At 35.5% G+C, this 25,210-nt stretch overlaps 1 protein-coding gene across 1 annotated transcript in view; it reads right to left on the bottom strand.

Moving 5' to 3' along the window:
• Positions 1 to 8,378: 8,378 nt before the first annotated feature.
• The window catches only part of MND1 (meiotic nuclear divisions 1), a 126,143-nt gene continuing 109,311 nt past the window's right edge, over positions 8,379 to 25,210 (bottom strand). The window contains exons 7-8 of the mRNA XM_077139577.1: positions 12,911 to 12,955; positions 8,379 to 8,623 (exon numbers count right to left, since the gene is read on the bottom strand). Of these exons, the coding sequence (XP_076995692.1) occupies positions 8,517 to 8,623; positions 12,911 to 12,955 (152 nt within the window). The 3' untranslated portion in view covers positions 8,379 to 8,516. The remainder of the gene's footprint in view (positions 8,624 to 12,910; positions 12,956 to 25,210) is intronic.

A 25,210-nucleotide genomic window follows, 5' to 3' on the forward strand; every position in this document is an offset into this window, starting at 1 on the left:
CTGGTAGGATGGCTGTTGCCAGTATGTAGGACAGGGGAGCCCACTGCAGCACCTGGGGGAGCAGCTGACCTGCAGCACTCAGTGCACAGTGGATACAGGATGGTTATTCATAGCACCTGACCAGATGACTGCTTCCAAGGCCTGGGGAAATGGCTCTTTGCATTGGATAGCTAGGCATACCTCTGGGTCCCCCGGGAGTACTGCCAGTTGTGCAGCTGCACAGCAACATTTCCCCAGCCAGTAGCTGGGTCAGGCTGGAGCTGAGGGATGGTCAGTTCCCTTGGATCCACACTTGCCCATGTGCTGCCATCTGCTGCCAGTGGGGGTCATGGTCAACCAGACCCACCCTTCTCTCCCCCTCCCAATCTCTCTTCCACTCTCCTCCCTGTGAAATATTAGAGACCCTCTTTGATCATTCATTTACCAGGGATTGCAGTCCCAGTTATTTTTTTCCCATTCCCTATCTTTTCCTATGAAGCAGGGGTGAATCTAGTCTACCCTACCTCATCATCTTTCCAGAAGCCCAGTCCCCCTAATTTTGAAAGATAGTTGGCAATTGTTTTCCTTTAGCAGTTCAAATATTTCATCCCACTTCCTTCTTGCCTCCATGGTTTCTGGTGAGAAATTGGCATGTAATCTTATTAGTATTCCCTTCTATAAGACATATTACTTTTCTCTTTCAGCTTTTAGAACTCTCTCCCTAACCCTGGCATTTAACAGTTTGACTATTACGTGTCTACATGTGGTTCACTTTGAGTTTATACTGTTTGGGGTTTGCTGGCCTTCAATGTGCATTATCATGTCTTTTGCTAAACTTGGGAATTTTTCTGCCACTACCTTTTTGAATATTCCTTTTACCCTTTTCTCTTTTTCTTCTCCTTCTGGGATTCCCATAATGCATATATTGGTATGCTTTATGGTGTCCCACATGTCTCTTAGGCTCTCTTTGCTTTATTCAATTTTTTCCTTTCTTTTCCTTAGCCCAAATCATTTCACTTGTCTTGTCTTCAAACTTGCTGATTCTTTCTTCTGTCAGTTCCAATCTGCTGTTGAGTCTAGGGGATTTTTCATTTCAGTTATTGTGGTATTCAACTCTAGTATTTCTGCTTGGTTCTTTCTCACAAATTTCTCTTTATTGAGATTCTCATACTGTTCATTGTTATCCTGATATATTTCTTTCTCTGTTTTATTACCTTGAGCATATTGAGGATACTTTTTTGTCTTTGTCTGGTATGTCCCAAATCTGGTCCTCTTCGTTGATGGTTTCTGGAATTTTATCTTGTTCCTTTGGATGGTCCATCATTTCTTTTTTGTCTCCTAATCTTTTGTTGCACACTGTACATTTTAATATTTTAAAGCTTTAGCTCTCCAATAGTTCCAGAGTTGCCTGTTCCTTAAATTTATATACAACTAGTGATATTACATAGATTTTCTTGAGTGTCAGGAACAAACAAACTAAGGCAAAAAACAACTTTTGGTTTTTGCAAATTGGCTCTGCATTGGATGGTATTTTCCTTCAAAGTTTAGTTCTCTCAAGATTGGGTTAAGACAAAACTGAAGTATAGGGTCCTCTCCTTCTTTTCTGACCCTGTTTTGTTCTTGGCTTGTACTTGCTCACAGCCTTGGGAATTCTGCTATTTGCTGAAATTTGAATGCCCTCTCTACTCCCTATTAGACTTTCTCCCCTTCTCAAGTGGGAAAGCATCCCTTATACTTCCTTATACTGCTTTAGCTATATGATGCTGCTTTAGCAAGCTGTGTCTGCCAGCAGAGCAAGTTCTGGGTGAGCCAGGGTAATGTTTCCCAGCTCAGTTTTTCAGGCTGTCACCTGATAGACAGTATGTGCATAGGGATTACTTTGCTCCCTCCAGAACAGTGCCAGGGAAATGTTTCCCAGCTCAGTTTTTCAGGCTGTCACCTGATAGACAGTATGTGCATAGGGATTACTTTGCTCCCTCCAGAACAGTGCCAGGGATGCACATTAGAGTACAGACTGGCTTCGCATTGTGCCAAGGGAGGGGTGGGGTGAGGTCCAACCATGGGTGGCAAGAGCTTCTCTTACCCTTTTAAAGTTTTTTCTTGTTTCAGCACCGGCCCCAGTTACTGAAACCCTTTAACTGTTTTGCAGAGTTTTGAGGAAGATGGCTCTCACAGTTTTTGCTAGTTGTTCAAAGATTCTTTGGGGGAACAGCACACTGAAGTGTCTTGTGCCATCGTCTTTGTCTGAGAATCAAGAATTTGCTTTACCTAGTTTCAATAGATGCTGGTGTTGCTGGACTTTGAGTACCATTGTTAAAGGGCATCTGTTGGGCAACCTATCAAAAACAGGAAGCTCCCAAGGTGTTATTCTTCCCTTAGATAAGACTCCAATTTATTTGTATGAAACAAATGAGATACAGCTGCAAAGCCTACTCTATATCAAGTCACCTTTGATATTTTTGAGCAGTATCTCCATATGGAAGAGCTCAAGAGGTTGTAACTTGCAAAGGCTTTTGCGGCAAGAATTCATCAAACCTGTGTGGAATCTCTTAGAGGAAGATCATTAGAATCTCAACAGAAAACACATTTTTTTATGTGTGTGTATGGTCCAGGACTTGAACCTGGGTCTCCTGCATGGAAGGTGAGCATTCTACCACTCAACCACCCGTGCACAGAAAATAAACTTTTGATTAGATGTTATCATCTTTGGATTGGAAACTAATTTTACTAATATTATATAATAAACCACAGACCTTTCCAGATAAGTGAGTAGATCCTGCAAACACTTGGTTAAGGTTCCTTATCTACAGAATAAATACAGAACAATGGCAGTTACTCAAGCTAAATTAAATCCACTTTCTTTACTTCCCTTTCCCTCAAAAAAAAAAAAAAATTAACCTCCCTATATCGGGTGAAATAGTGTAATGGTTAAGAATATGGGCTCTGGCATCAGACTACTTGAAGTAATATCTTGGCTCCAGCACTTACCCCCTTCCTCACCATGGGCAAGTTGCTCAACTTCCTTGTTTCAATGTTCTCACCTCTAAAATTAATATAAGAGTTGTACCTGCTGCAGATTAAGAGCCCAGCATCTCAGTCAATGGGGTCAGCAATAATATCTATATCTATCTCTATACACACACATATTATGTATATATACACATATAAATGGCCATTGCTTTTACTGAGTTCTTATATATGCTGCATGCACATGCAAAATTATACTTTTCACTGCCTCTTTGCCTGCATTTCCCCCTTCTAAACAGCACCCTCCAGGGCAGTAACATTTCTTTCTTTGTACCCCTCATGAGAGGTATAATTGACTTATTTACTAGTCTCACTTAAGTCACTAAGTATTGTCATCAAAGGCAAATCTCCTTGGCCTTCTAGGTATAAACTGAGAGGAATGAACTAGAATGATCACCTAGATTTCTTCCAGCTCAATCATTTTATGATTATTACAAGCAATGACAAAAATGGTGGGATGTCAGTGCTCATGTTCCTCAGACTGAGCTGGCACTAACTCAAGGACTGTATTTCTTTCTCTTTTCTGCAGTCTCAGAGTCATTCTTTGTTTTTTTTTTTCCTCAGAGTCATTGTTTTAAACCTAAAACTTTGTTATAAGAGAAAGCAAAAATCAACTGGGAATTAAGGTGATGGTGGAGTTATACAGAGAAGGTAGGGTTTAACAAATAAATATGATTGCTGAATCATTAAATTGATAACTCTTTTAGTCTCCAGTTTCTTAGAGCAGCTAGAAGTAAAAACCTAAAATTGTGGAATTGTAACCCATGTCAAACCCTGAAATATGTTCTACAACTAATTCTGGTGCTGTGCTTTGAAATTTATTGCTTTTTTGTATGTATGTTATTTTTCACAAAAAAGAAGAAAAATGTCAATTGTGATAAAAAAAACATGTATTCCTTCTAGCCTCCTATATTCTGGAGCAGCTAGAAGGAAAAGTCTGAGATGGTCACCCATGACAAACTCTGTGATCTGTCATGTAGTCACTTATTGAAGAGTGCTTTGAAAACTATTGTTTATTTCCTTGCTTTGTATATATATTATACTATACAACTAAAAAAAAAAAGGTGGGAAATGGCAAATAATTAACTTGATAGAAAAAAATCAATGAGACTTGTAATTTTTGTATTTTTATTGACTTATCTTGCCTTTGGAGTCTCCATTTTCATAATCATGTGATTATGACTTTGTATAATTAAAAAAAAAATCAAATCAGTGAACACACTAAATTCCTCCCCCACCCAAGTAATTCTATAACTTTGATGCTAAGGCCACATGATTATGCATATGCTAGGTATTCTAGTCTACTAGCTGCTGGAATGCAATAAACCAGAAATGGAATGGCTTTTAAAAAGGTGAATTTAATGAGTTGCTAGTTTACAATCCTAAGGCCAAGAAAATGTTTCAATTAAAGCAAGTCCTTAGAAATGTCTAATCTAAAGCATCCAGGGAATGTTGATTCAAGAAGGCCGATGAGGGGGGGTTTCTCTCTCAAGTGAGAAGGCACATGGTGAACATGGTGTCACCTGCTAGCTTTCTCTCCTGGCTTCCTGTTTCCTGAAGCTCCCTGGGAGACGTTTTCCTTCTTCATCTCCAAAGGCCGCAGGTTGGTAGACTCTCTGCTTCTTGCGGCTATGTCATTCTGCAGTGTGTGTCATGCTTCTCTGCTCTCTCCAAATCTCTCGCTTTCTCCAAAATGTTTACTTCTTTATAGGATTCCAGTAAAGTAATCAAGACCCACCTGGAATGGGTGGAGACATGTCTCCACTTAATCAGGTTTAATAGCCACAGTGATTGAGTCACGTTTCCATGGAGATAAGATCATTAAAGTTTCCAACATACAGTACTGAATAGGGATTAGACGAATAGGGATTAGATGAAACAGCTGCCTTTACAAAATGGGATTTGGATTAAAACATGGCTTTTCTAGGTTACATACATCCTTTCAAAGTGGCACACTAGGTTACCAATATTTTTATTTGGGATTGCTGCAAGTAAATTTGATTAATAAATACAATGTTCTTTGTTAAATATCTCTGGCAGAATTCTAGTATATATGTTATATATTATATATAAATAATGAGGACTAATAGTCAAAGTCACGGAATAGGAAAAAGCATCCTAAAAAGTAAACAACTTGCTGCTTTTTTTAAAAGTGTTACTGAACTTGTCTGCCAACTTGGAATAAAACTATGACTTGAAGAAAGCTGTATATTGATGAACTCACAACCTTAAAATTTTATTTAACTATCCCTACTCACTTCTAGCTAATTTGCTGCCATGTCAAATGAGGATTTAGGATTGCTAAATCATCCAATGTCCAACAGAAAGTGAAAATCTCAATTTATATGTGACATTTTAGTTTGAATGTTAGCAACTAATTAAAAATAAAGTACATTATCTATCTTGTCAACAAACGAGAACATATGGAATAAAAATAAATAATAGGGGGAACAAATGCTAAAATAAATTTAGTTTGAAATGCTAGTGATCAATGAAAGCATGGGGTATAGTAGGTATAATCTTTTTTTTTTTTCTTTTCTGTGTTCATTTTATTTCTTTTTCTATTTCTTTTTATTTCTTTTTCTGAATTAATGCAAATGTTCTAAGAAATGATGAATATGCAACTAAGTGATGATATTGTGAATTACTGATTATATATGTTGATGTTTTTTTGGTTTATTAATTTTTTAATTAATAAATAAATTTAAAAAAATAAAATACAGCTCCAGCAAAATAAAATATACCTTCCAGGTCATATTTAGCCTAGAGGCTTCCAGTTTTTGATGTTTCTGGGGTTAGCAACTTTTTTCTGTGAAGGGCTAAGTGGTAAGAATTTTAGGATTTGTAGATCACATATGGTCTGCATATTCCTGTTTTTATTTTTCACAATTCAAAAATGTAAAAACATTCTTTATAAAAAAACAGGCCTTGGATTCGGACCTTGGAAGGGGTGTAGTTTGCCAATCTCTAATAATAGAAACCATTAATTAGCCTTGAGATTTAAAAACAAGTACCTTGGAAGGCAGCCATCTCTCTTTCACACAAATGCATTTTCTATAAAATGAAGCCTGCAGATGTATAAATTTACTACAATGGATCATTTCATAATGCTGTATATTTTCCTCTATCTAGAAAGAATATCCTAAGAGGAGTTAATGTGAAACTTTGAGACAATATCCCACTGTCACACACACTGCTGTCACAAATACCATAGTAGTAAAAACTTTTTTCCTCAGATATTATATGTCAATCGTGTTCTCAAAAAATCAGAATATACATTTATAACTTTAGAGTTTTCTGCTAAAGTATTATGGGGGTGGTTCTTGTTTTCTTGGCTGGCAACAGCCCTCATTTCCTTTCTAATCCTCTAAAGAGAATCATGTGTGATAAAGTGAAAGATAATACCAACTACTTCTCAGACAGGCCAAGAACTTTATAAACCCATTAGACTAATGGGGTGAGGTGGCAAACATCAGAGGAAAAGTTGTACCTGATTACTTCCTTACAGGGTTCTTTGGTCCTGTCCCATCTCCAAAACGACTTGTGGAATCGAATTTGGTCCTGGATCACTTTTGTTTCTAAGTGTATCCAAATTGCACTAAACTCTCAGACTAGTAACAAAACCAATCCAGGACTAAAGATTACCTTGAGCATGGCTGGAAAAACATCACTGGGCTTAATAATCAGTATTTCTAATTTCAGGCACGAGCAAACCCAAAAGCAGGTCTTACAGATTAATTTAAGAACATGGGTCTGCTGGAGCGCTGGCCTGTGGAAGCTGACAGTTAACAGCCATTATTAAATCATAAATTTATGGTTAACTATATTAAAAACAAAAGTACTAGGTACTTAAAACTCATTACTTCCCTATTATTTTACAGTACTATCACCTATATAGTATAGTATTTATTATCATATCTGTGATGGCATGGTAGAAACACTATATTATGGTATGTTACTGAATATCTTTTCCTAACTCTGATAGCATGAAATTGGCTTTGGGGGAAGTATTTGAATGATGCAAACAGACAAATAGTATAAATTAAGACCCTTCACTCTTTCAAGAGTCAGCTGTTAAACATCTACCAGCACACTACCTACCAGCTTAAGAGTACTATAACCTCTGATTAGCTCATGTATAGACCCCATCTCATTCATTCTAGTGCTAAACCCATGAAATGGAGATCCAAAAGAAAAAACAAGTTGACTATAAAACAGTATCTTTTAGGGGTCATTTGAAATGGCTTCCTTTTTGAACATACATACCTTCTCTCTAAACAAGGAAACAAGCATATTCACTAATAAATATTAAACTACTCTGAGAAATTGTGAAATTCCCATTATTAGTGTTTTAGGGAAAGTTTTATGGTGTTTTGTTTCCTTTTCCTTTGTCTCTTACATCAAATACTTTCTTATGTGAAAAAATGTGTTGCCCTAAGGCAACACATCAAAAACACAGATGGACCAATCAGCTCCCATTCAATCCCAGGAAGTGAGTGATTAAGTAGCCTTAGAGCAACACCATGAAATACAAAGGTCAGATTCAATAACAAATGGTTTGGATGCCATTTGGGTCATTTCAGATATATGGAGTATTGCATTCAAGTTACTAAAAAAGAATATCTATCAAGAACAATATGGAAAAAAGACTTAAGGCAGTAACTGGTATTGCCCATAATAGTTGTGTTTTTTTTTTTTTTTTTAACTATAAGTTTGTTTTGGAGTGACTGTAAATACTCCAATGGCTAAACTGAAATGGAAAAATACATGTGGGATATAAGTTATTTTTAACTTACTCTTTTTTTAGGTAGTTGCCAAAAAAAAAAAAAAAATCCCTGAATACTATATAGTTGTGATGTGTGCTGTAATAATACCACTCTAATATAATATCTTATAAGTAGTGCTAAATAAGAGTAAAAGGCCATGTTCTTGTTCTTTCCAGTAGAAAGGCAACAAAACTCAAAAGAATGAATTAGTCTTCATTTCTGAGGAATTACTACCTAACTCTAAATTAAAGAAATACTGACTTTATTTTTTCACTCAGAAACCTGCAAATAGGATACACTATACTGAATATTAATCATACATATTTCCTACCAAACACTGGGAAACAGTAAAGCAGTCAATTAGGCTTTTAAAGGTTATTTTCAAACATTTATGTGAATGTTTATGCACATTTAGTTGTTTTTACCATTTAATATTTGGATGAAACTAAAAAAATGTTATCATGGTATGGCTTCAATCTCTGAAATATCATTTATAAACCTGACTTTACTTAGTGGATGGCTTTACTTGCATTGTCCTACTTTGCTTGTGAACTGTAAACGTGGCTATCATTCTCCTTCCACCTATCAAAAATAGTTAAGAACATCTATACATTATACTTTATTTAAATTAAAAAAATGATAAGCACAGTTACAGGCAAATGACATTTCAAAACATTTTGTTGGATAATATAAAATAATTTATATATTCACAAGCACATAGATCCTTCACCACCATTGAACATTTTAGTCTATGTAATCAAAGTCTTCTGGAATTCCAAAGTTTTTATCAATTTTATCTTCTTCAAACCCAAATTTTCTTTTGGCCCAAGATTTTATTGCAAAGATGTTATCTATAAAGAAAATTGAGAAATATTTTTAAAATTGAAAACACAATCATAAAACTTATCAACTATAACCATCTTCATAGTTCTTTTACCTCCATCGATTACTTCCAGAAGAGTTAAAAAGAATTATCTGTATTATCAAGATTAATGGCAACTAAAAAAAAGAAGAAAGTATTTAACAAATATTTTGAACAAGTAAATAGAGCTTGTATTTTAAAATTCAGCACATAAACTGCCACTGAAGAATACTTGACATAAGAGTAGCCCCAATCAAAGGAAAAAGCCAATGGTGCTTTTTACCCATTTCTTCAGCAGAGGACAGGACCCTGTTACCTCAGGAATTAGAGTCCTGCTCCCAAACGGAGCACATCCTCTCCAGGCCTGTCCTCCCTACACTCCACCCCCATTCAGAGTAATAGCTTCCAGACAATCAGGACAGAGTGAGAGGGAGGGGTGAGGAGGAGAAAGGGGTTCTCTGCTGAAGATGTGTCCTCAGCATCCCTAAAGGGAACATAAAGAAAAAAATTTTTTTTATCAAATTAAAAGAATTTATCCTAAGAAAATAAAACAAATTGTGTACAAAAATGTATGACCAAGTGTTTTTATCCCAGTGTAATAATAAAAAAAGTAAAAGCAATCTAAAATTCTAAAAATTGGGAAAGGGCATTTTATGTTTCCTTTAATATACATATACTGCCTTTATAATGAAAATGTATTATGAACATGGAAAAATAATGGTATAGTATTTTATAATTTGTCAAAGTATTCCATGATACTCATATATCAAGTACTGAATTAGGAGTGATAATGAAGTAAGGGGCTAAAATCAGTTCTTTTGGAGTTTGAGTGCTCTTTTTAAAAACAAATAGTATTTCAAAATCCCCAAATTTCCAAAAACTCTGTACCCATCAAACAACAAATGATTACCCTCTTTCATATTATTTCTATGGAATTTAACTCCAAGTTCAAATAACAATAAATGTTAGGAATAAAGTTCATTTATAAGGTGAACACTGCTGCAACAAATAGAATAATTTTTAATTAATTTTACATATAATATTTTATTATTATATAATATATAATAAAATTATTTTATAATAATTATTTTATTAATAATAGAATACAAAACATTCTCATTTCTTTCAATTAAAGATTTATAGAATGTCAACTGATGTTAAAATGAATCTTTCTCATAATAATCTAAGAATACTAAAATAATACCATGAGGTACAGGATGATCTACTTAGTTTTATCAGTGTATGCACAATCAGTGCATTCTTATCAATCATAGCCAAATATTTACAGAGGACCCACTGATACATAAGACAGATATTAAGTGTATTACAGGTATTGTAGAATGTAAACAGCCTATGAGTTCAAACTGACAAGAGAGAAAAATCATCATTTTCTTACTAAACAATTCCAAAGTGATGTGTGTTAAAAAGATGAAGTATTTTGGGTACAGCTTCCAGATAGGCTCCATGGATATAAGATTTCCACAAATGAAAGAAAACAAAAAATAGGAGGCAGTACACTGCTTGGGAAAAGATTTGGAAAGAACAGACTTCAAACCTGGATCAGGAAAGAAGAAAATGAGGAATCATAGTAAAACTATTGAACAGTCTGTGTGAAGGATTTCCTGGTTCACATGAGAGCAGGAAAACATTTTATCATAAATATTCAAAGATTAAAAACAAAAGAACAAACAAAAGCCTCTCCACAATAATGATTAACGGACCAATTCAAAGAAGATTGATTAAACATCTCCTTTGGCCACTCAATGCGTGCCACAAGATGCTACCCACAACCTTGTTAGTTCACTCCTTGTTTAATAATTTTCCTACTGGTAAAAATTTTTATAGATGAAAAAAAGTAAAACAAAAACAAAACCTTAAGACTGGTAGAATTCCAGTTAATTTATATGGCAGCATACTCAAGATATATATAGAAACAGGATTGCACTATCACTTGTATTGAGTCTATGTTAGGATTTCACAACATCCTATTCCTCCCTTACTCGTTAAGATTGTTCCCATATAAATTTATAAAAATTCCACTATCTTACTTATTAAACAAGTTTTAATGTGATGTAATTTATTAAATTATATTTAAAGTGTGCTTAACATCACAAGGCATTTAGACATGATATTGTTAGTTATATTTATTCCCTTAAGTAATTTCTCTCCTGTAAAACTGAGATATTGCATTATTGATGGCAGAATGTATTCTAAATTCTAGATATATTTTAGGGACTTTTTAAGTAGAAGGAAACCAAACCTTAACAATAATTATATGATAATTTGTAGTTCTAAGCATTACTGTTTGTTTTGAAGACAGGTAGATGTTCTGAAGGTGTACTTTGTTTCATCTTTTATCTCCATGATCTTATTTTTTTCATGATTTTTTCATAATACATGTTTATTCTGAAAGGAATAAAATAAAACCTCAAATGGAAATATGGTTCTTAGCAGCTGTTTCTGCTTCTCTAAAAATTTCTTCCTTCCTATATGATTTTAAAAGTTCCAGGTTCTTTCACAAAAAACAATAAAATAGAATGAAAAAAAAAAAAGCTGTCAAATCTGTTTTCCTAATTATAATTTTGGAAGTTTATGATCAAGTGGAAACAAGTAAGGGTTTTTTTAAGAGGAAAAAGGGAATACTGGTTTATCTATGCCAGAGAGCTTACACACAGTCTATTTTAATCCTCCCCAAATGCTATGAGGTAGCTATTATTATCCACATGAACAGATGAGGAAACAGGTTCAGAGAAGTTCAATAGGTCACACAGCAAATCAGAACTTCAGCCTGGATTCCTTTCCAAGCCAAGTTCCTCCCACCAAATACACATGCTGCCTCTTCCTCCTGTTTGCTGAGCTGCTTTGTTGAGAACTATTGGGGGAAATCACCTTATGACTCTTATCTTATTTTTAACCTAAAAATTCACATGCTTCTTTTTTCCTGTTCAAAATTTTATATTTCTCAGACCCATACAATGTCTTTGTACTTCACTGGGCACAGCTTTCATTATTCCCTTTTCAGTTGAATCAACCTTAATGAACCTTAACCTGGTTGCTATTTTTAACCCCCTCTGTTTTTATAACTAAAGCATCGTATTTCTCAGGAAATAACTTTGTAATAAACAATACTGTGATTTGATAGGTATCAAAGGTCAATTATACTGATTTAACCAAAATATTTAATTCTAACAGAAAAAGAGAAAATAATTCTTCAATTTCTTGTATAAGGAAATATAAAGAAGCAGAGAAGGAAACCTGGCTCAAATTTCTGTTCTTCCAATGACCAATCATATTTGACTTAGGGGAATTACTTTAAACTTTTTACATCTCTGTGTCAATGCAATCTTATCCATGCTCTCTCATGGAAACAGAATGAAGATAAGCAATATACGTGAAGGCATTATGTTCTCACCAGGATGAATTTCAATTATTGTTATTTTATAATTAAATACTAGAAAAACATCAGTGTGATTTTCTGACAGCTTCTAACAATACTGGTCATAAGCATACATAAATCACAGCAATTATTATTTAATAAGTTTCTCCTAAACTTTAAGATACCAAGTAGATAGTACCTTACTAATTTCCACTTTTCAGAATATCTCTGGTGTAGATCAGAAGGTGTATCCATTTGTAAATGGATTTACATGAAAATGGACTTGTAGAAAAGATAGCATCATGAAGTGGTTAAGAGCCAGGATTCTGAAATCAAAAAAGTTGCATTCTCATTCTTGTACTACTGATAAGCAGGAGTGTGACCTTGGGCAAATTTCCTCAGGACCTCAGTTTCATTTTCAAAATAAGGGATTTTAATCACAGCTATCTCACAAGATTGTTGTGGAGATAAAATGAGAATGCACTATAGACACTCATTACAATGCCTGGCATACAGTTTACCCTCAACAAATGTTAGCTATTATTATTAGCAACACCAGAACTCTTTTGGATTCCACAAACTCTTAAAAAGTGCATCTTGCTTTACAATATATGAAGGGTAGGTGACTGGTGCAAGTAACTTATTGGGAAAGAGTTACACAAAAGTTAAACTGGAAGTAATCTTTGATTTTACAAAAATATCTTGTACTTTAGAAAATAACTCAATTAGATTTAAAAAAAAACCTTTAATAAAATATATTTAATTTATAAATACTTGATTTATGCATACATTTTCAGAAATACCCTTTCTTGAAAAAATCTAGGCACAAAAGCACCTGTACCTCACACTATTAAGTGTGGTGGGAGTTTAACTATAGTTAAGAGGCACTGTGATACATACCAGTCCATCTATTAGCAGCTTCTTTGGCTACTTTATTTGCTTGACCTGAAAAGCAAACAAATTTCATCCATCTATATATTCATACTTTTTCACATGAACAAAAGGTTATACAAATAAAATGGCTATTAGAAAAGCTCAAGTAGTGATATAAAATTTATTTCACAAATCTGCTTAACTTCCCAGGGAAATTTTAAGAGTTGTAGTTTCATAGTCATAACTATTAATTCAGTATAAACAATTTTCCTTTCCTAAATGTTCATCATCACTGTATTTAGTCTTTTAAAAAACAACATAAAAGTTTAAATGAGATGGGTTTCTCAAATAATTTACCACACCAAAAGGGGACAAAATAATTTAAAATTAGAAAGTAGAATATAGGTTACTAGAGCAGGGGAGGAGGGAGAAGGGAAGAGTTTATGCCTAGTAGGTACAGGGTTTCTATCTGGGGTGATGGGAAAATTCTGGCAACAGATGATATTCAGAAGAGGGTTATTAATCCCATTGAATTTGTATGCTTGGGAGCAGGTGAGCTGGGAAAATTTATGTTGTGTAAGTTTCCATGATTAAAAAAGAGAGAGTTAAGGGAAAAAATAACAACTAAAGGCAACATAGGAGCCTAGAATGATCTAATAATGAAAGAGAAAATGCCCAAATGGCCACTTATTGGGATACATGAAAAAAATGGAGTATAGACTATAAGCTTTATTATCGGTGTTAAATTTCTTGAACTTGATAACTGTACTTAAAGTGGTTACAAAAATAATTATCCCTGTTCTTACGAAATGTACATGGAAATATTAAGTATTCAAGGAGCACGAATTATACAACCTACTCTCAAATGATAGAAAATAGAAAGATAGACAGGATGATACAGCAAATGGTGGTAGAACATTAAAAGTTGGGGGATCTGAGTATCTGTGTGGGGAGTATGTTAGCATTCTCTGAATAGGATTAGGTTTGACACTATTTCAAAATAGATGGCTAAAAATTTTTAATTTATTGTGTATATATTATCACTCAATAAACCTAACCATTAAGAAAAAAATCAATGGGAAATATAAAAAGTAGCCCTGTATCAGGGGTAGAATGTTCGTCTTTCATGCAGGAGACCCGGGTTCGATTCCCAGCCCACCCCTCCAAAAAAAGTAGCCCTGTAGAAAAAAATATTTACTTTATATTGAATTATACCTCTTGCTATTAAATGTATCTGTATCTATATTATGTCTTTCAAGTTAATCTACACATCATTTCAAATTAATAGCAAAGCCATGAATAACTAACTGGGCATAAACATTATCTGTAATGACTTTTAAAATTGAAATATAATGCACATAACATAAAGTTCACCATACTAAAGTGTACAATTCAGTAGTTTCTAGTATATTCACAATGTTGTACAACCATCACCAATATCTAATATAAGAATATTTTCATCACCCCCAAAAGAAACTTTAGTTACTCTCGCCATTCCTTCCTCCTGCCCACCTCCTGCAAACCACTAATCTATTTTCTGTCTCTATGGGTGTGCTTATTCCGGACAGTTCATATAAATGGAATCAGATTGTGGTAAACAGAATTAGGTAGCTGTGCTGGTTTGAAGTCGTTATGTATCCCAAAAAAAATCTATGTCCTTTTTCTTCATCCAATCTTGTGGAGGCAACCATGTTTCTTTTAATCCAGATTCAATATTGTGGGATGGAAACTTTGATTGGATTGTTTCCATGGAGATGTGACACACCCAGTAGGACTTTTTGATTGGATTGTTGCCATGGAGATTTGACACACCCACTTGGGCATGGCCTTTTGATTAGATGGAGATGTGATTCCACTCATTCAAAATGGGCCTTGATTAGTGTACTGGAGTTCTTTAAAACAGGAAAGCATTTTGGAGAAAGCTCAGCGCCAGCACCAGACCCAAACATTTGGAAATGCATAAAGAAAATGCTCCCAGGGAAGATGTCTGAAACCACAAGCCAAAGGAGCAGCAGACTTCGCCCTGTGCCTTCCCATGAGATGCTAAGCAAGCCAGAACCCAGAATTACATCCCAGGGAGACACTTACAGAGGAAACCACTGGCATCAGAGGCTGGAAGCAACAGTATCTAAAACAAGGACTAGCAGATGCCAGTCTCGTGCCTTCCCAATAGGTCTTTCTTGAATCAAAGTATCTTTCTCAAGGTGCCTTAGTTTGGACGTTTTCATGGCCTTAGAACTGTAAACTTGTAACTTAATAAATTCCCTTTACTCAAGTCATTTCATTTCTAGTATACTGCATTTTAGCAGCTTTAGCGAACCCAAACAGTACCCCAACATAGACATGTTCTTAATCATAATAGTTGTGACACTTGTGTAAATAGGAACTTTGAAGATGTTATTTTTAGTTCAGTTGTGACCAAATGAAAGCAGGTAGAGCTTTAATGCAGATTACTGAAAGACCTAGAAAGAGAAGAAACTGGAAGCTGTGATCAGAGAAAGCCACAGGAAGAAGTTGGAAGTCAGCAGAAACCCAGAAGAGAAGACACTGCCATATGATGGGGCAGCCAAGGAACCCTTAGTATTACACACAGCCAGCAGTAGAATGCTACATTCTTCATGGAGAACGTAACCTTAACAGATATTTGTACCTTGGGCTTCTTCTAGCCTCAAAACAATGAGCCAGTAAATCCCTGTTGTTTAAACTGCTCCATTGTATGGTATTTGTGATAGCAGCTCTGGCTAACCAAGAAACATATAAATATGTACTCTTTTGTGTCTGGCTTTTTTCATTTATCAAGTTTTAAAGATTTATCCTTGTTGTAACATATAGCAGTACTTGATTCTTTTTATGGCCTAATAATACTCCATTGTATGAAAACAGCACATGTTGCTTATCCATTCATCAGTTGCTGGACATTTGGGTTGTTTCCACTTCTTGGCTAATATAAATAATGGTGCTATGAAATTCATGGCATGTTTTTGTGTGGACTTCTGTGTTCACTTCTCTTGGATATATACCTAGGATTGGAATTACTGGCTCATATGGTACCTCTATGCTTAACATTATGAGGAAGTGACAAACTGTTCTCCAAAGTGACCACCATTTCACAATCCCACCAGTAAAGGAAGAGGGTCCCAATTTCACCACATTCTCACCAACATTTTTATTTTCCATGAAAGAAATATATATATATACAATCATGCTTGTGGGTGTGAATGGTATCTCACTGTGGTTTTGATTTGCATTTCCCAAAGGACTAATGATGTTGAGCAATCTTATCAGTACTTGATGGCCATTTGTACATCTTCTTTGGAGAAATGTCTAATCAAATCTCTTATCCATTTTAAAAAACTAGATTTTTTTTTAACTGGTGAATTTTAAGGATTCTTTATATATATTGGATACTACACCTTTATCATATACATGATTTTCTCCCACTGTGGGTTTTCTTTACATTTTTTTGATATTGTACATTGATGCACAAAAGTTAATTTTGAGGGAGTTCAATTTATCTATTTTCTTTTTGATTGCTTGTTCTTTTACTGTCAAATCTAAGAAACTGTTGCCTAACCCAAGGTCACAGTTTTATACCTATGTTTTTTCCTAAGAGTTTTATAGTTTTAGCTCTTATAATTAGTCTTTAATCCATTTTGAGTTAATTTTTGCATGTGGTGTGAGGTAGGGATCTAGATTCATTCATTTCCATGTGGCTACTCAGTTGTGCCCAGTACTAGTGGAAAAAACTATTCTTTCCTGATTGAATGGTTTGATCACCTTGTTGAAAATCAATTGGATTTATTTCTGAATTCTATCATTATGCCAGAACCAAACTGTCTTGATTACGTACCTCTATAGTAAATTTTTTTTAACAAAGCAGTTTTATTTAGATATATTCACACACCATGTGATCCATTCAAAGTGTACAATCAATGGCTCGCATTATAATCACAGAATTGTGTATCCAACACCACAATCAATTTCAGAGCATTTTCGTTACTCTAAAAGGAAAAACCCATGCCCCTTAAGCCCTTTTATTACTGACACTTAACAATGGAGTAGTACCCTTGTTACAACCAATGAAATATTAAAATACTACTATTAAATACAGGCCATAGTTTGCATTATGTACATTTATTTCCCCCAATTACCACTCTATTGTTAGCAATAGTTAACAATAGTTCTAGTTCATGAAAAAACATATTTGTGCTATAAACCAGTTATTGTCTACAACCCATCATCCACATGTTTTACAGTCCCATGTTTTATCATCTAGCTTTGCCTCTAGTGACATACATGACCCTAAACTTCCCCTTTCAATTACAATCATGTACTTAAGTCAGCAATATTGAGCACGTTCACAGTAATTTTCTACCATCACCTCTATATATTTCCAAACATTTATAATCAATCTTATTAAAAATTCTATATAAATTAAGCATTCAGCTCCTGATTCTCTACCCCCATTCTGTCTCCTGGTAATCTATATTCTAGATGTTAATTCCATGAGTTTGCTCATTATACTCAGTTCCTATTAGTAGGATCATATAGTATTTGCCCTTTTGTGTTCCACTTATTTCACTCAATCTGTTGTCCTCAAGGTTCATCCATGGTGTCATTCCTTCTTACAGCTGAATAATATTCCATTGCATGTATATACCACATTTTATTTTACCCATTCATTGGCTGATGGACACTTGGGTTGACTTATTCTTTTGGTAACTGAATAATGTCCTTATGAACATTGATGTGCAAATGTCTGTTTGCATATCTGCTTTGAGTTCTGGTATATACCGAGTACTGGGACTGCCAGATCACATGGCAATTCTATACTTAGCTTTCTGAGGAACTCCCAAACTGTCTTCTAGAGCAGCTGTACCATTTTACATTTCTACCAGCAATGAATAGCATTCCTATTTCTCCAAAGGCTCTTCAACACTTGTAGTTTTCTGTTTTTTAAATAGTGGCCATTCTAGTTGGTGTAAATTATAGCTCATGGAGTTTTCATTTGCATTTCCCTAATAGCTAGTGATGTTGAACATCTTTTCGGGTATTTCCTCTTTGGAAAAATGTCTAATCAAGTCTTTCGCCCATTTTTAAATTGAGTTGTTTTTTAATTGTTGAGTTGCAGGATTTCTTTATATATTCTGGATATCAAACCCTTACAGATAAGTGTTTTCCAAATATTTCATTGAGTGGGCTGCCTTTTCGCCTTCACAATGTCTTCTGAAGCACAAAAATATTCAATTTTGAATTTATCTATTTTTTTCTCTCTTTCATTGCTTGTACTTTGGAGTTTAAGAAACCACTGCCCATCACAAGATACTGAAGAAGGCTCTTTCATTTTCCTCTAGGAGTTTAATAGTTTTGGCTTCTATATTTAAGTCGATGATTCATTTTGAGTTAATTTTTGTAGAAGGTGTGATAGAGGAGTAATCTTTCTATCTTTTTCTTGTGGATATCCAGTTCTCCCAGTACCATTTGTTGAAGAGACTGTTCTGACAAAAATCAATTGACAAGAGATGCTGAGGGTGTATTTCTGAATTCTCAAATTGATTCCATTGATCAACATATTTATCTTTATGCCAGTACCACGCTGTTTTGACCACTGTAGCTTTATAATACACTTTAAAGTCAGGAAGTGTGAGTCCTCCAACTTCTTTTTCAAGATATTTTTGGCTATTTAGGGCCCCTTACCCTTCCAAATAAATTTCATAATTGGCTTTCTCGTTTCTGCAAATTGTGATGGTGATTGTACTAAATCAATTTGGGTAGAACTGACATATTAATGATATTTAGTCTTCTTCCCTTCATGTACATGGGATGTCCTTCCATTTATTTAGGTTTTCTTTGATACTTCTAGTAATGTTTTCTAGTTTGTAGTTGAAACCAAAGTTCCCAGCTGGGACCCAGCAATCTGAATTAGTAATCAAAAGCCACCAACAGTCCTGGATCATGATAATCCCCTTTTCTTGGGGAAGCACTACCCTTCAACAAATTGTTCCCACAGCCCTAAGAAAGCACTGTGACTTTAAATTCCCCATGCTTCTACCCCACTTGGGGGAAGGGTTGAGAGGCTGCCAGAAACTTTTGTTCTGGGGGGGGGGGGGGGGTGACACTGTAGTACCTCTGGGAGCCAGGACCCAGTATTCCGAATACACTAATCAAAGCTGTGCATGGCATTCCTCCATGCCCCGCACCCTATTTTTGGGGAAAAGGACTTTATTTCCAGTCAGGGATTGGACCCCAGGGCATGCTGCCAAGACAACTGGGGACTGGCACCAAGCTCCACAGCATGGAGAGTTTTACTCACAGCTCTTCACTGAAGGTTATCAGTCTCTTCTTTCCTCTCTTTCCTGCAATGGTGTACACTGTTCTGTTCTCAGGAGCCCCTGAACAATTGTTTCAGACAGTTCTTGGCTATTTACTAGCTGCCTTGGAGGACGAACTGAGTCTTGAAGCTTGAAGCTTCCTACTCTGTCATCTTACCTGGAATCTCTCCTATAATAAGTTTTGAAATGAAGTGTAAATTCTCCAACGCTGTTCTTTTTCAAGGTTGTTTTGGCTATTCTTGGTTGCATGCATTTCCATACGAGTCTTTTTAAAAATAGTTTTATTGACACATCTTCGCACACATACAGTCCGTACATGGTCTATAAGCAATGACTCAGAGTATCATCACATAGTTGTATGTCCATTGCCATGATTATTTTTTAGAACATTTACATCACTCCAGAAGAATAGAAAAATTCTACATATCATATCCCTTACTCCTCCCTCTCATTGACCACTAATATTTCCATCTATTTTATCCCTTATCCCACTTATTTTTATCCATTTTTCTTTTACTCATCTGTCCATAACCTGGATAAAAGGAGCATCAGACACAGAGTTTTCACAATCACACGCTCACATGGTAAAAGATATAACTTTATGCAACTGTCTTCATGAATCAAGGCTACTGGAACGCAGCTCAACAGTTTGAGGTACTTCCCTCCAGCCCCTCCAATACACCATAAACTAACAAGGGATATCTATATAATGCATAAGAAGAACCTCCAGGATAACCTCTGACTTTGTCTGAAATCTCTAAGCTACTGAAATTTTATTGTCTCATTTCCCTTTTGATCAACAAAATTTTCTCAGTCCCATGGTGCCAGATCCAGGCTCATCCTGGAGTTTTGTCCCACACTGCCACGGAGATTTACACCCCTGGAAGTCATGTCCTATGTTGAGGATAGGTCAGTGAGTTCACCTGCTGAGTTGGCTTAGAGAGAGAGGTCACATCTGAGCAACAACAGGTTCTCTGGGAGTGACTCTTAAACCTAATTTTAAGTAGGCATGGCTTATCCTTTGCAAGAATAAGTTTCATAGGGGCAAACCTGAAGATCAAGGGTTCAGCCAAATGATTTGGTTGTCCCTACTGCTTGAGAAAATATCAGAAATTCTCCAAATGTGGAAGTTGAATATTTCCTCCTTTCTCCCCAGTCCCCCAAGAGGACTTTGCAAATACTTCTTTATTCACTGCCCAAATCACTCTGGGATATATCGGGGCATCACACTAACCTGGACAAACCAACAAAATCTCACGCTCTATTCAAGATTCCATGTACTTATGGTGTTCAACTAAACTGACCATACAAGTTGAATTAGGTAATGCACTACCCAAAATATAAATTTTGCACCAAATAAGCATCTCTCCCTTTGGTCTCACACAGAAATTGAAGTTTCAAAATACGGATGATATCATTCCTTACCCTGCGTTCTGATTTACCTCAGTCCTATCCAGATTAGCTTTATTAATATCTCTAGTCAAAGTCTGATCCCTTTTTCAACTTTTTAAGCAGTGCCTGTATGGGGTACTGATGACTTTCATAGCTTCAGAACTCTAACTCTGATCCACACGAGTTTTAAGATCAGCTTGTCAATTTCTACTTAAATAACAGTTGGATTTTTGACAGGATTATATCAAGTCTGTAGGTCAATTTGGGGAGTATTTCCATCTTAACAATGTTAAATCTTCCAATCCACGAACATGGCATGCTTTTCCATTTATTTAGGCCTTCCTTATTTCAACAAGGTTTTATGGTTTTCAGTGTACAATTCTTTATTGATATTCTCTATTCGATGAGACATCATGTTCATATTTTGTCTAGTTCTTTAGACATGGTTTCCTTTAGGTCACAGAGCATATACGAAATAAGTTTTGTCTAGTAATTCCAATATTTGGGCATCCTCAATTACAGTATATATTCATTTCTCTTTTGCCTTTGTATGAAACATACTTCCTTGTTTCTATACATGTCTTTTAACATTTTGTTGAAAACTGGACATTTTAAATATAATGTGGCAACTCTGGGAATCTGATTCTTTTCTTCTGAAAAAGTCGATTATGATCATTTTTGCTGTTTTTTTTGGTTGTTGTTGCTGTTTTATGGAGGGGCAGAGGTACTTACTCTGCCATTTTCACTGACATCCTGCCAGGTATTTCTAAGAAAATTCCTTAAGTTCTTCTAAGACTATTAAGTACTTTATGTGGGAATTTAATTTCTTCTATAATTTGTTTTTACCTAGTCTCACTCAGCCATCAGAACGGCTAATATTAAATTTAAAATGTTAAAATTAAATTACTGCCTTTACTTCTCACTTTTTAGATATTTGTAATTAATCTTACTAGTATTTGCTTAATAATTCAGCTGGTACAATGAAACATAAATATTTTCTGCAGGGATTATTGAGAAATATGTAATAGACAATATGTAGCCTTATCTTTTGGCTTTTATCAGGAGAAAAACTGCATTCCAAAATAAACCAGTGGTAAATTTAGGGATAAGGCTGATTGCTTTTAATATGGATATTATAATCAAGCTATTATGAAATGAATCCTACTAAAGTTAATTTGTGAAATTTATAATCCTTTAATCTAGTATAATCTGTTTTATACTAACATGATAACTAAAATCCTACAAAACTCCTCATGATCAACAAAGACCTTAAAAACAATTTTTGTTAATTGGAGAAAGGAGCCTTGGGGTGAGTAGAGAGCATAAAATGGTGACTCGTAAATCAGTTTTGCATAATGAGAAAAATCAGAATGCTCTTGGTTCTCCCTACTCTACTGTCTCACATCCAGAAGCTTCACTCATTTACATTATCTGCATGACCCCTGAAGGCATCTGAATTTGCCACTCTTGGGAATTTCAGTCTTGCAATAATCAAACGTGATTTCCTTTACCTCTAATAATCCAAATTATAAAGATGCTTTTACAACTACAAATATATTTCCTGATGATAAATTAAAAATCATAAATTGGTTCAGCAAACTAATCTAAACAAAATTAAACATTACTATACAAATTATTAACTACATGTAAGAAGAAACCAAAACCAATGCATTCCTATTAGGACTGTACAATAGAACTTTCTGTAGTGATGGTAATATACTAAATCTGCATTGTTTAATACGGTAGCTGCTAGCCACATAGAGCTATTGAGTACCTGAAATGTGGATAGTGTGACTGATGAAATGAATTTTTAATTTTAATAAGTTTAAATAGCTGCATATGGCTAGTAGCTATTGTACTGGACAGTCCAATATAGACCACCAAGATAAACTGCACCTCATGTGTTTACAGAAGGTAGTCGTGAAGCGAATACAGGCATCCAATTCAAAGCAGTTTTGTGATCCAGTGTAACTCTAATAAATAGCTTTCTCCCAATCACATAGTCATGGTTCCCATTATGATCAGATTATAACCCACAGTTCCCTACCTAAAACAAATACTGTTCCTGTGATAGTTAGATTCAGTTGTCAACTTAGCCAGGTGAAGGGGCCTAGATCTATTGCTGTGGACATGAGCCAATGGTACATGAACCTCATCTGTTGCTGATTACATCCGCAGTCGGCTAGGAGCGTGCCTGCTGCAATGAATAATGTTTGACTTAATTGGCTGGTGCTTAAATGAGAGAGCTCGACGTAGCACAGCCCAAGCAGCTCAGCACACCTCCTCTCAGCACTTGCAGCTTAGTCCAGGCCTTTGGAGATGCAGAAAGGAATCACCCCGGGGAAAGTTGTTGGAACCCAGAGGCCTGGAGAGAAGGCCAGCAGAGACCATCCTGTGCCTTCCCACGTAAGAAAGAACCTCAGTTGAAAGTTAGCCGCCTCTCCTCTGAAGAACTAACAAAATAAATCCCCTTTTATTAAAAGCCAATCCATCTCTGGTGTGTTGCATTCTGGCAGTTAGCAAACTAGAACAGTTTCCTAATAGTAAATTATTTTATATCTAATTAAAACTATGATGATATTATAATGTGACCGTGAAATGAAATCTTGCTAATAACCAGTTAAAATTTCATATGTTTTTCCATCCTTAAGTTCTCTTATAGTTCTCAAATATTCACATTCCCCAGAGGTGGCAAAGCTTTCTATGAGGTAAAGTATAAGAGTAAAGAAACTTAATAACCAGAATAAATACAGGGTGTACTGAAAATTATATTAATTTCATTAGTGCCCAAGTCCCTTATAACCTCTGCTACCCTCTCTCTCAAAAGAAGACATTCCCATTCATTTTAGTCACCAAAAAAAAAAAAGAGGCCACTAATTATTTCTTCAGCTTTTAAAACTCCATTCCACAGCTTTACTCACATAAATCCTTACCTGCCTAGGTCCTATCCTGAGGCCACATTTGAGCAACAACAGAGGCCCTCCAGAAGTAACTCTTAATCATGCCCATAGGTAGTCTAAGCTTCTATGTTATCTACAAAGTTTCACAAGAGGAAGCCTCATGATCAAGGGAATGGCCCATGGATTTGGGTGTCCCTAAAGTTTGACACAGTATCAGGGGATTCCCTGATGGTAAGGTTTAATAGTTCCATAGTCTTTCTATCCTCCCTCAGGGAACTTTGCCAATACTTTTTGATTATCTGGTTAATATATTCTAGGATGTTTCCAGGCATTACAATAATCTATACAGGATTAAAGGATCTCTTTCTCATTCTGTGCTCTCTGTGTCTCAGTTGTTCAAATGAGCTATACAGATAGGTTGAATTAGATTATGCATTACAGAAAATTTCAGTTCCAGATGAAATAAACTTTTCTTCCATTGGTCTCAAAGAGTATCTGTGGTTCAAAATTATACCCACTGTCTTCTTTACCCCTGTTCTGATTTACGTTAACCCCAACCTGTTTGGCTTCATTCTTATCTCTAAATATCAGGTTATATATATAAAACAGCCTCTCAAAAATCCAGAAATAACGATCACCACTCTGGACTTAACGTATCTGCTCTAAAAGCTTACAATCTAAGCCATGTTTTCTTGTAAGCATTTTCTAAATGTGACCATACCATTGTTGTTTTTTTGTTTCTGGCTTATTTTGTCTCACCAAATATCTCACATGTTCATTCACATCATTGCATGCCTCACAACAACGTTCACTTTTGTAGCAGCACAGCCTTTGTTCATAAGTATACACCATCGTTCGCCAGTCTACTTCTCCATCAGTGCATCCTTCAGCCACCTGCATTCATTGGGCATCACGTAGAGGGCCCAAAGTCAACAGTCCATCAACATTCTCAATTTTAGATAATTTCATTGCTCCCAAAGGAAAGAAAACCAATAAACACACCCTCACCAAATAGGAGATCTAAACCTTCTCTTAACTCTTGTCCCTCACCCCATTATTTACCTCTGCTGTTGCTATGGTAGCGCTGATGGTTTCCTTTTGAACATAGCTCATAGCATGCAATAGCAGTTTTCCCCCTGTACCCTGGACTTGAACACTTCTTATACAAGAATTGTATGTTTGAAGTAATTCTTACAAGAACTCATTCATATTTCTAGGGTGAGTCAGTAGGACACAAAGGTCTATACAATCCCTTTCAATCTTGTTCATCTGCAATATGGTAATATTATTTCTAGACGCACTAGAGAATCACCTTCACTCCTATCTATTCCCTTACATTGGAGTTCAACATCATTAGCTAATGGTTCACCCATCTCTAGCTTCTGTATATCCCTAAGTCCCCTGTATTCTATATTTTAAGTCTCTGATTACACCTTTATGCTGGTCATAACAGTGGAATCATACAGTATCTGTCCTTTTGTGTTGGGTTAATTTCACTCAGCATTATGTCCTCAAGTCTCATCCATCTTATCATGTGCTTCAAGATGTCATTTTGTCTTATTGTGCATAATATCCATTGTATGTATATACCATGTTTTGTTGATCCACTTCTCTGTAGATGGGCATTTGATTCGTTTCCATCTTTTGGCGATCGTGAATAATGCTGCTATGCACATTGGTGTGTAAATGTCTGTTTGTGTCAT

The sequence above is a fragment of the Tamandua tetradactyla genome, chromosome 22 (genome assembly GCF_023851605.1).
Source record: "Tamandua tetradactyla isolate mTamTet1 chromosome 22, mTamTet1.pri, whole genome shotgun sequence".
Taxonomy (NCBI): domain Eukaryota; kingdom Metazoa; phylum Chordata; class Mammalia; order Pilosa; family Myrmecophagidae; genus Tamandua; species Tamandua tetradactyla.